Source organism: Xyrauchen texanus, chromosome 4, assembly GCF_025860055.1.
Source record: "Xyrauchen texanus isolate HMW12.3.18 chromosome 4, RBS_HiC_50CHRs, whole genome shotgun sequence".
Classification (NCBI taxonomy): domain Eukaryota; kingdom Metazoa; phylum Chordata; class Actinopteri; order Cypriniformes; family Catostomidae; genus Xyrauchen; species Xyrauchen texanus.
Window position 1 is genome coordinate 13,389,478 of NC_068279.1, and position 15,568 is coordinate 13,405,045.

General features: G+C 39.9%; 1 protein-coding gene across 3 annotated transcripts in view; it reads right to left on the minus strand.

The window, feature by feature from the left end:
* tenm1 (teneurin transmembrane protein 1) overlaps positions 1-15,568 on the minus strand; it is a 291,251-nt gene that overhangs the window by 140,606 nt on the left and 135,077 nt on the right. For all 3 annotated transcript variants that reach the window (XM_052114410.1, XM_052114401.1, XM_052114419.1), the window contains exon 4: positions 10,537-10,774. In XM_052114410.1, coding sequence (XP_051970370.1) covers positions 10,537-10,774 — 238 coding nt within the window. The remainder of the gene's footprint in view (positions 1-10,536; positions 10,775-15,568) is intronic.

A 15,568-nucleotide genomic window follows, 5' to 3' on the forward strand; every position in this document is an offset into this window, starting at 1 on the left:
CTTTTAGGTTAAAATCCCAAAGGTATCAGATGGAAGACCTCACATTACCAAGATACACATGGACTCTAAACAGTAATTGATCGCTTTGCAACATCAGCTAATCTGGATTTACTGGGTGCTGCAATATAACAGGGCAAACGTGTGTGAAACTCTTCCAAAGAGACAAAGGAGTCAATCAATAAAAGCCCCCAAATCACTGAAAGGTAGATCAGTCTTAACACATTTACATGTTCATATGCTGATGAGGCGAAAAGGAGTGATGACATCAATATGGATTGAAGGCGACAGGAAAATCTAAACATTCACACACACATCACACGTTTCTTTTTACATAATTTAAGGGAACATTGACTTCTACTGTTCTTTAAATTAAGCTAATTATAATTACTACACCATAACATGCCCCCTATACAAAAAAATTTAAGACACAATGTTTTTATTACGGTCATTTTTTAAGTTGTTTTCATTGCTGTAACTCTGCAAAGGTTCACACAAAATAGTGTAGGTAGTTTCAGATTTAATTCAGCAATACCTCATCCTGGTTACATCAGGACACTAGCAAAAGTACATCCTCCTGTATACAAAAATAAAAAAAAATCTTTCACATTTATATTAGAATTGACATTTTTGGCAAATTCTATTAAATATCAGACAATCCAACCAGAGTGACCAAAAGTAGGTAACTAGAGAAAGATGTCGTAAAGAAAAACTCATAGTGCAGATACTGTCGCAGAACTAAAATGTCAAGTACTAAAGGCGATTTGAGTCACTGAGAATAGGCATACACACAGACAAACACGCCCAATTTTTGGTTATTTGTTTACAGTGTCTTACAGGGTTGCTGTACAAAGGCCTGAAAGAAGCGTGTAAATGAGCATGCAATGGTAAAATGTGGCTTGAGACTGAGAGGAAAATTACAGTTTACCTCCACCATTAAAAAAAGAGAAACGTAATTTCACACTTAGACACGCAGAACTAATCCTGTCTTTATATACTGTAGAATAAATAAATAACAATTAACACTCAGAAAAACAAAGAGAAAGGCTGAAACAGAGGGAGAGAGAGAGAGAGACAAAGAGACAGAAAGACACAAAGAAAAGAGCCGGTGTGAACACATGAGATCACAGTTTAACAAATCTGATTTCTACAGTCTGAAATTAAATATTCTATTGCATGGCTTGCTTTTCTCAATCAAATCTCAGAGTCTTGTATTCTGATGGAAAACCGTTTTTGAGATTTTTAAAATGAATAGGAGAAATTGGAACACTCAACCAAGGAGCACCAGCCGCCAACAGTCAACGGATGTAGAAAGCAAGTCCTGCCTTACAGATAAAAGAGCCAATCCGACCTTGTTGAGATTTTGGTCTTTCTCCATTCAAGTAGACAGAGCTGCACTACATTACTAGAAATAGCCTCCTGAGAGTGTTACACAGGTGGCCAACAGTGGACTGACTTGCAAGAAAGACTGCATTTTGTTTTTATACTAGGGCTATCGATTTAACGCGCTAATTCAGTGTGATTAATTTTATAAAAAATAACAAATTTAAAAAAATTACGCAATTAATCACATGCCCCCGTATAAGGAAGATTCCTGAGAAATGCAAGCTTGTAGTACCACCTGTTTACTCCAGAGTAAACTTCAGTAAGTGAAACTTCAGCTGTATGAAAACACACCATTTATACAGTGAAGAAAACAACCTTCAGCAGCAACAACACAGAAATGATTAACTCTAATGCCTTTAATTATCTGAATATTATATATATAAATACATATATATATATATATATATATATATATATATATATATATAAATATTTAACAATTAACAATTTTTCATCATTATATATTGAATTATTGTTATATGAGGGGCTTTCTCACCAAATATTTGTATATGCGATTAATCACGATTAATTAATCGGGACACCATATAATTAATTCGATTAAAATTTTTAATCGATTGACAGCCCTATTTTATACTAAACACTTCTGGCAAACTGTGAAATGTTGCACATTTTAAAGTCAACATTTTAAAATTAAACTAATGCTGCAGATTTATTTTTCAAAATAACGTATATGATTTGTAAAAGATTTTGTATATTTTTCATGTTTTAATATTCACTTATATTAAAGGGGTCATATAATGGTACATGCACTTCATCAAGTTGATTGTACTGAAATGTGTGTTGGCTGTCCCTGTACACAACCATCCTATTATGATAAAAATCCATCCAGTGTTTTTGTTTTAATCTCCTTATATATTTTCCCCTGCCTCAAATCGAGCCGTTCGACCGTGTGACGTCACACGGTCGGACGCCCCTCCCAGGATTGTTGATTGACAGCAGTGTTTCAACACAGACCCGCCCTCGCTCGTGAGCGAGCTGTCAATCATAGTCCGTCATCATTGTTGATACACTGGAGCAGAATGGCGCCTAAGCGATTATGGTGTTCTGTTCTTCGGTGTAACAACGAACACAGCAGTCATTTTGATGTTCCTAAATCTGAACCGCTGAAGACGCAGTGGCTGAGTTTTGTTTACGATGGGAATATTCCCCACGAGCAACGTCAATGCGTTCATGTTTGCGCGAATCATTTTTCACCAGACTGCTTTATAAACGAGGGTCAGTATAAAGCTGGTTTTGCTAAGAAGCTGCTGCTGAAAAAGATTCGGTACCAACTATTTATATTCCCTCTGCACCTCCAGAAGAAGTAAGTGTAACGCTTTATTAACCTTTATATTAATCTTTGCAAATCGCTAACCCTTACGGAGGGGCGGGGTGACCAAAGCTCATTATCATTTAAAGTCATATGCACTGAAACAGCGTGCTGAAAACAGAGCTGTTTCTGAGCAGGTAAAATTAGTGTTTTCTTAAAATACTAATGAGACATTTAGACCCTAAAGATTCATATTAACTTGTACAAAAATGGCATTATATGACCCCTTTAAATAATTATTATTGATTTAAATTATTTTAATATATAAATTAAGTATTACACATGTACATTAAACACATTAAAATCACATATTAAAAATATCTAGATACGATCTATATACATACCAATATATAGTTATGACCAGTGCTAGTTGTCACACTTTGAACTCAAGTGAATATTTTAAAGGCCAAGTTCAATTTCTGTATACACACATATCGATTATGGGTTCAATGCAAGTAAACCTCAACTGACAGCATTTGAGGCACAGTGTTAATTATCACCAAAAATAATTGTATCTTGTCCCTCTTTTTCTTGAAAAAATTAATTGAGGTAACAGTGAGACGCATACCATTGTAGTTAATGGAGCCCATCCATAAAGATTAAAATACTCAAATCTATAGCCACAAGATGTAAAAAATATACATGTTATCAATGTTATAACAAAAATGATGTCTTTAATTTTAATTTAAGACATTTAAGACTTTAATTAAGTCTTTGCAACAAAAAAGCCCAGGAAAAAAAGCATGGCATTCTGTCACACTACAGTATATGGAGCAAGTTACAATGGGAAAAAAATATATAGTAATCACAACTTAGTATAGTGAATATTTTGTATACTGTAAGTACTGCAAGTAATACAGTATTGACTGTCTGTACATTAAGAACTTGCATACTGTAAAAATATAGTAGTCCAAATGCAAAAGCCCAAAGTACAAATAAAACTCATCAATAAGATTCCATCAAAGTTTACATTGTCTTCAACAACTCTTTGCTGCATTTCACACAGTGAAATGGCATTGTTTTGAAGGACCATATCAACAATGAGAGCCTCTTGCTGTTGGAAGAACATAGCAGTCGTTCCACCCTCCTGTGGTAGTCTTGCAATTCTACAATTTGTCCTGCTTCCCTCATTGTCATTCGATGAACAAGAACATGGTCTACAGGGCTTGAAATTAAGCATTGTCATGTGCTTGCCCTTCAGACAAGTAAATTGGTCATTCACTTGTCTGAGTAAATAAATTACTTAAAAAGTAAGAGAGAAAAAAGGACATTTAAGTTACATGCTCAAGTAACATGTCAAAGTTTATGTCATATCATTTAGTAAAATTATGACTGATGCCCAACCTAATAATGTGCATATGCAATCAACTAAATTCTGTGCGACAGAAATGTAAACTGCTCTGGGTAGAGGAGGAGGCTATTGTCATATGATAATTTTTTTATGTTACGTATGGTAGTCAAATAAAGAAAAGCCTCCATCGCCACCATTAACAGCAGGGATGCTCATAGTTCTATGAGCATCCCTGCTTTTCAATATGTTACTGCAGCAAGATCTACCATGTACAATAAAGTTTATACAGTTGAAGTCAGAAGTTTACATACACTTAGGTTGAAGTAAATAAAAAAAAATGTTTACAGCAAGCTATAGTTTTTGCAAGTTTAGGACATCTACTTTGTGCATGACACAAGTAATTTTTCCAACAATTGTATACAGACAGATTGCTTCACTTTTAATTGGATATATCACAATTCCAGTGGGTCACAAGTTTACATACACTAAGTTAACTCTGCTTAAAGCAGCTTAGAAAATTCCAGAAATATCAAGCCTTTTGACAGCTTCTGATAGGCTAATTAGCTAATTGAATTCAATTGGAGGTGTACCTGCGGATGTATTTTAAGGCCTACCTTCAAACTAAGTGCCTCAGCAGAATAAGAATATGAATATTCTAATAAGTGACAGGCCTAGGCTATCACAAATGCAGCTGGTTATTTTTTATTATTGCTGTTTTAATCAGTTTGCTTGTCCAGTCAGGCAAGAAAAATTCTCTTTCACTCGCCCCTTCAAAAATCCCTTTGTCCCGGACAAGCGGTAATGTTGAGTCCTGGTCTATCACAGTTTTCCGAATACTATCTGAATATACTTCTTGGTTGTACTCTTCCTCCTCTGCCTCTCAGATTGTTTCCATCCATTCTTGGTATCAACTTTCAAAGCACCTGTGTCACCTTCATAATGTCTGTCAGAGGGGAATTGGCATTAGGGAATTCGCAAGTGGGTTGTTAATTGCAGCGGACGAGCTGAACTATGATGATATAGATCTTAAAGAGGTTTATAACATCTGCCACAATGAACCTCTCAGACAAGGGTAGATGGAGAAGCTGGGGCATTTGGGTTTTTGGGACTTTGTTGACCACCTGTACAAGTGCAGGGCGTCTGCGCTCCCATCCCAGGAGGGATTTCCCAAAGCAGACCATACTATCGTCCCACCCTCAACAAGTCCAATCTCCAGTCCTCCTATGATCTGTAAATGGAGGAGGAGGAGTAAGAACGAGTCAGCTGCAGCCCCCCTACTCAAGGCCATTGCTGACCATCAGGAGGCAGAGGAGGCCGCTGCTGACCGCCAGGATGTGGAGGAGGCTGTTCCCACTGCAGTGATTTCGACCATCCAGAGGAGGAGGAAGCCGAGTAAGGCGTCCATTTTTCAGTTGCTGTCAGCGTTCCCGACCACAGAGGCTGTTCCTCAGTTGCTGCCACTGCTCCCAGCCATGGAGGCCGTTTCCCAGTCACTGCCAGCTCTCACGGCCACAGAGACCATTTCTAAGTTGCTGCAAGTGCTCAAGGCCACAGAAGCCGTTCCCTTGTCGCTGCCAGTGCTTACGGCCAGGGAAGCCGTTTCCTAGTCGCTGCCAGCGTTCCCAGCCACGGAGGCCGTTTTTCAGTCGCTGCCAGCGTTCCCGGCCATGGAGGCCGTTTCTCAGTCACTGCCAGTGTTCCCAGCCACGGAGGCCGTTTGTCAGTCACTGCCAGTGTTCCCGGCCATGGAGGCCGTTTCTCAGTCACTGCCAGAGTTCCCGGTCATGGATGTTGTTCCCCTGCCACTGTCAGCACTCATGACCATGATGGTCGCAGCACAGCCTGTCCAGTTTCCTGTAGTCATCGAGTCTGTCCAGTTCCCTGAGGGTGTTGATGAGTCTGTCCTGTTCCCTGTGGTCATCGACAAGCCTGTCCAGTTCCCTGTGGCCATCAATGAGCCTGTCCAGTTCCCTGTGGTCGTCGACAAGCCTATCCTTTTCCTTATGGCCATCGATGAACCTGTCCAGTTTCCTGTGGTCATTGAATCAATCCAGTTCCCTAAGGCTGTCGACGAGCATGTCCAATTCCCACTGGCTTTCGACAAGTCTTTCCAGTCCCCTGTGACCATAGACAATCCTGTCCAGTCCCTAGCGGCCATCGACCAACCTTTTGCTCGGTCCAGTGGATAGCAACTGTCAGACACCAGCCAGCAGTCTGGTTTTCAGCCCAGTAGCTTGCACCCATCAAACACCAGCCACAAGTCTGTTGCTCAGCTCAGAAACCAGCACCTGTCAGACACCAGTTACAAATTTTGCTCAGTCCGTTCAGTGCCCAGCGGCCACCCACATCCAGTCTGACCACTGCACAGCCGCCGCCCACATCTAGTCTGACCACTGCCCAGCCGCTGACCATATCCTGTCTGACCACTTCCCAGTGGCAACCCACATCCTGTCTGACCACTGCCCAGCATAATCTGTGTGTGAGGGGGGTACTGTCATAGTCTGGGCTGCACAGTCCCTTCTGTTTGTCTTGTCATGTGTTGGTGTGTGTGTCTGTGTTTCCCTCTCTCTACCTCTTGTGTTTTGCAGGTGCCATGCATAGGTGCAATGTCAGCTCTGTTGCCAGGACAACTGATTTTTTCTCCAGACAGCTCATCACCATTTGCACCTGCCTCCAATTACCAGTTCCTATATATTCTCTCCTTTGTTGTTCTGTCTTTGCTCGATTGTTTTCACTGTGTTGCAATGCGTGTTCTGGTCTGTTCCCTGTTTCCAGTTCCAGTTGTTTTCAGTTGTTTATTCTTCTCACTCTCGTGAGAGTTTTGATTTGTAATTTGCTTATTTAAATAAAAGTCCTATTCCGCCTTCCTGCATTTGGATCCTTCCTTCTCTCAGCACCACGTACCGTGACAGAATCTTTGTGTGTAAACAATGACAACTGTTTTGTAGATGTGTTTAACATTTGCCGCCCGTGTTTACCGTTTTGCAGAAAGAGTGGATGAGTTTGGCAAATGGTGTCTAACTACCTAAACTTGTTTAAGGTTTTGCCAAGAGTGATTGATTCGACAAAAGTGTTTAGGCCACTGAGCATTTGGTTCAGAGAATGAGGTTTAGGGTTTTAGAAAACATCACTTTTAAACATATAATGTATCAAGAGTTTCAATTATCCAGTAAATAGCGGTTTTTGACCACAAAAACATGCCAATGTCCTACAAATAAAAAAAATTGTCAGACAGAATGTACAGTACAATATTGCCACAAAGCATCAACGACCCCTATTTTATTCTTTTTATTTTATTTTTATATAACTTTTCTCAATATGTGTATTACTTTTTATTCTTATTTCATGTTTTAAAGTTTATGTATCTTGTATTTTCTTGGAATGTTCTTCAACAAACATGGAAATTACATAACCTAGTGTCTTTAAATGTATTAAAAAAGTAAAGTCAGAGACTTTTTAGACAGCGACTTTGGTGACTGTCAATGTTTTAATGTATAGTTAACTTTATTTTATTTCCCAAATATTGTATATTTTAACGTGTATTTCATGTTTATTGTTACAATGTTTTATGCTGCCATTTGTCAAGGCCTCTCTTGTAAAATAAATTTGTAATCTTGTAATCTCAAGAGACTAACCTGGTAAAATAAAGGTATAAATAAAATTGGAACAATTCCCATCTCGCATGCCCACAGTGAGAAGCTTCTCACTTCAGGATCGCATTAAAACAACTTTGTGTTGCCGTCTTCTGAAGAAGGACACCAGTCTTATGTGCATCTCAGGCAGTAGAGAAACACTGCAACATTTGACTTCACGATGGTAGCAAAATGCGTCTGTGCTACAAAAAAATCGAAGCAAAAATAGTCATAAAAACAAAGAGAAAGAAATTAGCAAAGGTGAGAAATTATGAAATAACCTAATGATTTTTGTTATTTTAATATTTTTTGGTGAACAAAACGATTTGTGGCAAACTGCAGTTTAGATTTTTACTTTGCCATCTGTTTTTGTTTTGAATGTTTTTTTAATTAGGCTACGTTCACATTAATCCGTATACATATAACAACGGCATTTTCATTTTCGAAACGTTCTCTGCCCACACTGCCATTTTCTAGCATTTTCCAAAAGTTGCTTGTCCACACTGAAACGTCTGAAAATGCTTAATTCCCCCTACTGCACATGTACCTTTCCATGTACAGTTTGAAAAGCAATTGTCCTCTTGTTCCGCCACCGGACAGCAATTCTATGTAAACTTCCCATTGCCTTTGAAGGAATGTAAAGTGAAGGTTGTACAAAGTAAGTATCTTTAACAACACTAATAATTAAGTATATTTAATAACGCTAATCAAGTAAATAGCACTAGCAACAATGGTGCTACAACCTGAGCTGCCATCTTTATTGTTTTGAGTTGAATGGATCACATGATTGTGGCAAATGACATCAAATACGTCATCGTTTTCAGAGATCTTCATTTTCCTTGTCCACACTACAACGCAAAGACAGTAGGTTTAAATGTATCTACTATGGAGAGCATTTTTGGAAAGCTCCATTATCACAGTCAAAAACAGTTTCAGTGTGGATGGAAGGCCTAAACAAAAGATGCATTTTCAAAAGAAAACATACTTGTATGGACATGACCTTAGATGCTAATTCTATGACTGCTGTTTTATATGTTTATTGTTCCTTTGACTTGATTGTGTCATTATTATGCTCCATATTATTCGTAGTCCATTGCGTTACAAAGCAAAATAAACACCGAATTAAGATGACCAGATTTTTTTCAAATTTGTTTGGTAAAATTTATAATTCCCGGACACGCTGGTTGGCATCAACATTTCTTAGCGGAAACTCTGTACTGTATATAGTGTACATATTTAGTGTACACTATGGCGAATGAATCGGCAAGTGTTCAGAAAAATATGCTGATGGGTGTGATTCTCCTCTGTGAATTAATCTTGCTCTATTGATCCAGATTTAATTGAGAAAGTTCATTTGGGAGAGAGCAACATGTCAGCAGGAATAGACATCACCATGATGATGACACGTTCCCGATACAACACCAATGTCATTCTGCACTCAACTCCAAAAGGGAGCTCCTTAGCTGTTAAAAATGGGCCAGAATCACTCAGGCAACCCTTTAACCTGAGGACTTTCATGGGGCAGTTGGCTTGATTTTCAAAGCACTCTACAAAATTGGTAAATCTCATTTTCTTTAACCCCCAAATCTCAACAATAACATCTGAATTGGTGACATTCGCTCTGCGCTCTGCTATGAGCCAAGACACTGTTTGTGTCTATTTAAACTCAGTAAGCAAGTTTACATTACCTGCTGTTAGCTTCTTTCAGACATGTTATTCTTTTTGTATGGCAGAAAGTGATGTTTGAAAAACAGGACTGAAGCTGGTGGAAAAATACATAAGGGCTCAATTACCCAGCGTTCAACTAATAGCCGCTGACACAAAGATTCTATTGCTGCCTGCTGCTAGAGGTGAGTTAAGAAAAGGTCCTGCTTTGCCTAGCATAATTCACCATAATATGAAATTTGTTAATAGCTTTTGTTCGCAAACAGCTGGATTCATGTAATGGTGAATATTACAAAGATCCCAAAGCAGTTAAACAATTTGAGAAATCTTCCTGAAAAAAATAACTCCATCACTGCAGGTATGTGGCAGTTGTGCTTTGTTGACACACACACACACACACACACGCATGCATGCACGCACGCACACAGCTTTCATTTTCATCAGTATCTTTGGGGTTTGTGTGTAAAACAATCACCCTAAGCGGACAGCTTAATTTCCTCCATAAAAGCAGACACGTCTATCCTACATCATTTATTTAGTCTTCCATTTTTTGATATCAGAAGAGTTGGTAAACTCTCAATCTTCATCATCTTCGTCATATTACTCCATCTGTCTTTTAAAGTGTCACCCCCCCCCCCCCAAACACACGTCCATATTGTAATTTTGTATGATTATAAATTCTCTATTCTATTACCAATCTTTTAAATTAAAATATTTTATTTTTTTTTTTTTTTTTAAATTTGCCTTTATTCATTTGGTCTTTTATGGTAGTAAATGTGCAGAGTGTGTGAGTGTATGCACCTTGTTTGCTTGAGCCTAGTTTGGGCCAAAAACTATCCCCAAAAGTGAACAAAATCTTAATTTGGGGACATTCAGAGACATCCTCAACTGGAAAATGTATATTTTTAATTCTAAAAATGCTTAAGGTTTTCTTTTATTGGTAGGGTTCAGGTTTAGGATAATCTAATTATTATCTTGTATAAAACCAATAAAGTATATGGCATGTCCCCATTTAGATAGCTAAAGAATTGTGTAAGGTTTTGCCTACATTGTGTGTACCAAATAAGACCAAAATATGTGTCAAAAACCTATGTGTAAAAACCAGGAATCACCTGTATTGTACGGAGCAGCTCCCCATGAGGAAAACTGCTTAAGAAACATACTAAATAATGTCTTAATGAAATTCAAATATTGAATGAAGGTTTGAGTATGTGTGATATTGTACTGTATCTCACCTGGTCTCTAGTGGTATGTTGCTGTTCAGTGCCCAGGTATTGTGTGTCTGCCCATTGTCATCCTGTCCAGCTTTATTTCCAGAGTCTAGCGGTTGGCATCGAGCGGGCAGTGTGCTCCTCTGCACCACCTCTGGAAGAGCAGCCAGTGTTGGACGGGCACAGGTGCAGGCGTGCGGTGGGGGAGGAGGAGGGGGTAGGGGTCGGAAGGTAAACTGGGCCACAGGACTAGAAGGAAGATCTTGAAAGAGAGAGACAAGACGAGAGAAAGCAGGAGAGAAAATGTGAATATAGAAAAAAGAGAGATTTAATTATAATATTTAATCATAGTCTTCAAAGTGTCCATTTCCTGATATAGAAATGGATCCTTTTTAATCCTGTCCCCTTGATTCTTTACAACCTTCTATTTTCTTGTCAAAACCAAAGAAGCGTATATATATATATATATATATATATATATATATATATATATATATATATATATATATATATATACACACACACACACACACACACACACACACCAATCAGCCACAACATTAAAACCACCTGCATAATATTGTGTAGGACCCCCTCATGCTGCCAAAACAGTGCCAACCCACATCTCAGAATAGCATACTGAGTTATCTGAGTTACCTTAGACTTTGTCAGTTTGAACTAGTCTGGCCATTCTCTGTTGACCTCTCTCATCAACAAGGCCATTTCATTCACAGAACTGTTGCTCACTGGATGTTTTTTGTTTTTGGCACCATTCGGAGTAAATTCTAGAGACTGTTGTGTGTGAAAAACCCAGGAGATTAGCAGTTACAGAAAGACTCAAACCAGCCCATCTGGCACCAACAATCATTCATGCAATTTTCTAATCAGCCAATCATGTGGCAGCAGTGCAGTGTATAAAATCATGTAGATATGGGTCAGGAGCTTCAGTTAATGTTCACATCAACCATCGGAATGGGAAAACAATTTTGATCTCATTGATTTGGACCGTGGCATGATTGTTGGTGCCAGACGAGCAGGTTCAGCCCATCACCCTGTTGCCGGTTCAACAGTTGTCCTTCCTTGGACCACTTTTGGTAGGTACTAACCACTGTATAAAGGGAACACCCCACAAGACCTGCCGTTTTGGAGATGCTCTCACCCAGTCGTCTAGCCAACACACTTTGGGCCTTGTCAAAGTCGCTCAAATCCCTACGCTTGCCATTTTTCCTGCTTCCAAAACATAAAATTCAAGAACTGACTGTTCACTTGCTGCCTAATATACAGCATCACACCCCTTGACAGGTGCCATTGTAACAAGATAATAAATGTTATTCACTTCACCTGTCAGTGGTTTTAAAGTTGTGGCTGATCATAAATATATATATATATATATATATATATATATATATATATATATATATATATATATATACTAAAAAAGAAACATCCTCTGACTTTCAACTGCTTTTATTTTCAGCAAACTTAACATGTGTATATATTTGTATAAATATAAAATGATTAAACAACTAAGACATAAACTGAACAAGTTTCACAGACATGTGACTAACAGAAATTTTATAATGTGTCCCTGAACAAGGGGGTGGGGGGGCAGTCAACAGTAACAGTCAGTATCTAGTGTGGCCACCAGCTGCATTAAGTATGGCAGTGCACCTTCTCCTCATGGACTCCACCAGATGTGCCAGTTCCCCGTCTGTCGCTCACTCGACTTTCTTGAAGGCCTCAGCTACCTCAGAATTTGCATGTCCCTCCCCCGGACATACGGGTATAAAAGGAGGGAATCGTGCATCTGTTCATTCAGATTTCTTCTTTGGAGCCGAGCGGTTGTGAGATCAGCAAGCTGAGATCACTTCTGTTCCACTCACCTCTGTAGAGCATCTGCTGTTGGATCTACGGCGCATATCAGTGGCTTTCTCCTTCTCGCTACGGCAGTGCAGTTTGACCCTGGGTGCATCGACAGTGCTTCTAAAAGGGAGTATTTTCCCTAAAAGAGTTTATTTCTCTAAAAGAGCAAACACACAGCTGGCGTTGAACGTCCTTTTCAGGATGCGTCTTTGTAAAGATGTCCTTCCACTCCTGTGTAGTTCCTGGATGCGGTAATTTCTTACCACTCCTGACAGTCATAGACGCTGCCTTGTGTGTCTGGGCCGTGATCACACTGAGGTGGCATATGTGGATGGTTCATGTTCTCACTGCGATAACTTAACCATGGTGATGTTGCAGTTGTTGCTTTCCTTCTTAAAGAGGAACGCCACTCCAGCCATCCCCCACATCGCTCCTTCTTCCCACGGAATTGAGGACGACCCGGCTGGCGATGGAGGCGATTTATGGATTGCAGTGGGCTTGGTTTCGCGAGGTAGATCCCCACGAACCACCCGCCCCCCCGGCACACTCGTTGACTACCATCCAGGCTCGAGGTGAGAGCGGCTCGCCTCACAGGCAGTCTGTTTACTCCATCGAGCCCCCAGAGCTGGATGACGAATTCGCCACTGCATTGGAGAGCGCTCCGCCGTCTGACACTGAAGATTCGACAGGACTGCCACCTTCGAGTCGGCACGGGTCATGCTTGCCCGGGCCACCGTGAGCGTGGGGTTGGAATGGAACCCTCCGTCATCCCTGCAGCCCTCACGGATAGACGATTGGTTCCTCGGGTCCCTTTCATCCCGGAGGTGCATGATAAGCTGACGAGGTCATTGAGGGCACCTTTCACTGCCCGCCACCGACCTCTTCTCTCGGGCAGGTGATGGCCACCCACGTGGTCCAGGAACGTCACTTATGACATTGTCATGCTGGAGGGTCAGGTCAGGATGAGCCTGCAGGAAGGGCACCACATGACGGAGGAGGATGTCTTCCCTTCCCAACAGTGTTGAGATTGCCTGCAATGACAACAAGCTCAGTCCGATGATGCTGTGACACACCACCCCAGACCATGATGGACCCTCCACCTCCAAATCGATCCCGCTCCGGAGTGCAGGCCTCAGTGTAATGTTCATTCCTTCGACTATAAACGCGATTCCTACCATCACCCCTAGTGAGACAAAACCGCAACTCGTCAGTGAAGAGCACTTTATGTTAGTCCTATCTGGTCCAGTGAAGGTGGGTTTGTGCCCATAGGAAATGTTGTTGCCGGTGATGTCTGGTAAGGACCTGCCTTACAACAGGCCTACAAGCCCTCAGTCCAGCCTCTCTCAGCCTATTCCAGACAGTCTGAGCATTAATGGAGGGATTGTGTATTTCTGGTGTAACTCGGTCAGTTGTTGTTGACATCCTGTACCTGTCTCGCAGGTGTGATATTCGGATGTACCGATCCTGTGCAGGTGTTATTACACATGGTCTACCACTGCGAGGATGATCAGCTGTCCTTCCTGTCTCCCTGTAGGCTGTCTTAGGCATCTCACAGTAGGGACATTGCAATTTATTGCCTTGGCCACATCTGCAGTCCTCTTGCCTCCATGCAGCATGCCTAAGGCACGTTCATGCAGATGAGCAGGGACCCTGGGCATCTTTCTTTTGGTATTTTTCAGAGTCAGTAGAAAGGTCACTTTAGTGTCCTAAGTTTTTATAACTGTGACCTTAATTGCCTACCATCTGTAAGCTGTTAGTGTCTTAATGACCGTTCCACATGTGCATGTTCATTAATTCTTTATGGTTCAGGAACAAGCATGGAAAACATTGTTTAAACACTTTACAATAAAGATTTGTCAAGTTATTCCGATATTTACAAAGTTAGCTTTAAAATACAGTGTCCTGAAAAAGGGATGTTTCTTTTTTGCTGAATTTGTGTGTGTGTGAGTGTGTGTGAATTAAAAATGTCTTCTTTATTCATTTTAATGCCTTGTAATACACCTTTAATCACTTGTATGGTCTGTATAAAGTAAAATGCATTTAAACACATGATCAACATCCAATTTCATGTGTTATATAAATTATGTGCTATGCATTATACTCTGGATTATACTCTGTAAGTTTATCCTTGAAAAGGTAAATTACACTTTCCACGAATATGGTCGACAAATTGGTGTCTCATTACCTTTTTTAAAGCAATATAACAAAAGGACAAATAAGGTATAAGAGAACTATTAGATATGTTAGATTACATTTTATATAACATAAAATGATGGAATGGTGTGAAAAAGTAGCAAGCTTTAATTACATAAAAATATAATTTGGGTCCTTTTTACAGCATGGCGAGAAGAAGAAAAAATACTCTCATTCCATTATCTCCATGTTAACACAAATTGAACTGCTGACTGCACATATCAAGCTTAACTATTCAACCAAAGTAATTACTGTTACCAAAGTTATTTTTTAGAAATGTGAGTCTACTAAAAACAGCAAACCAACATCTGTTTCCAAACCAGCCAGCCCCTACTGATTAATAGCTTAAAGGGATTGTTCACCATACATGTATTTTGAGGATGTGTAAAGATCCAAGAATTTTGGTTGGGGGTGTTGAACACTGAACTTTCATTTAGACCCAGACTCTGTATCCTGGGCGGTGGGTCGCAACTTATTATTGAGGACAAATATTTAAAAAGTTGAGTCCTAGCCGGAGTCATGATTGGTCGAAAAATCATCCTCGTGGAATGAAAGTCGGCTGGGGCACCCTCATTTAGGGAATGGTGCAAAGAGATGGGCGAGGTAGCGGCGTTTGAGGAGATTTTTTTTAGAAGGCAGGGGAAATGGGATTTGTTTGTCAGGAGGTGGGGGGGTTATTTGGCTTTTTTGGATCTCTTCACTGGACACACAAAACATGTTAAACCAAACGCATCTAGTGAAAGGATGCAAATAACTGCTTAACCACAATGCTACTTAATCCTGAAAGTTTACCAGCCAGTGACAAATCAAAGACATTTAAACTTGCATAGCAAGAAATTTGGTGGAACATGCAAGTTTTTTTAATTACAGGGGGTTGTCACATATTGTCACATGGTTGTCACAGAGTAAAAAAAAAATTATTTGGATTTAATAATCGATATCAAGACCACTTAAACAAAGATAGCGATGCAACGGAAAATCTAGTATTCATACACTTGAT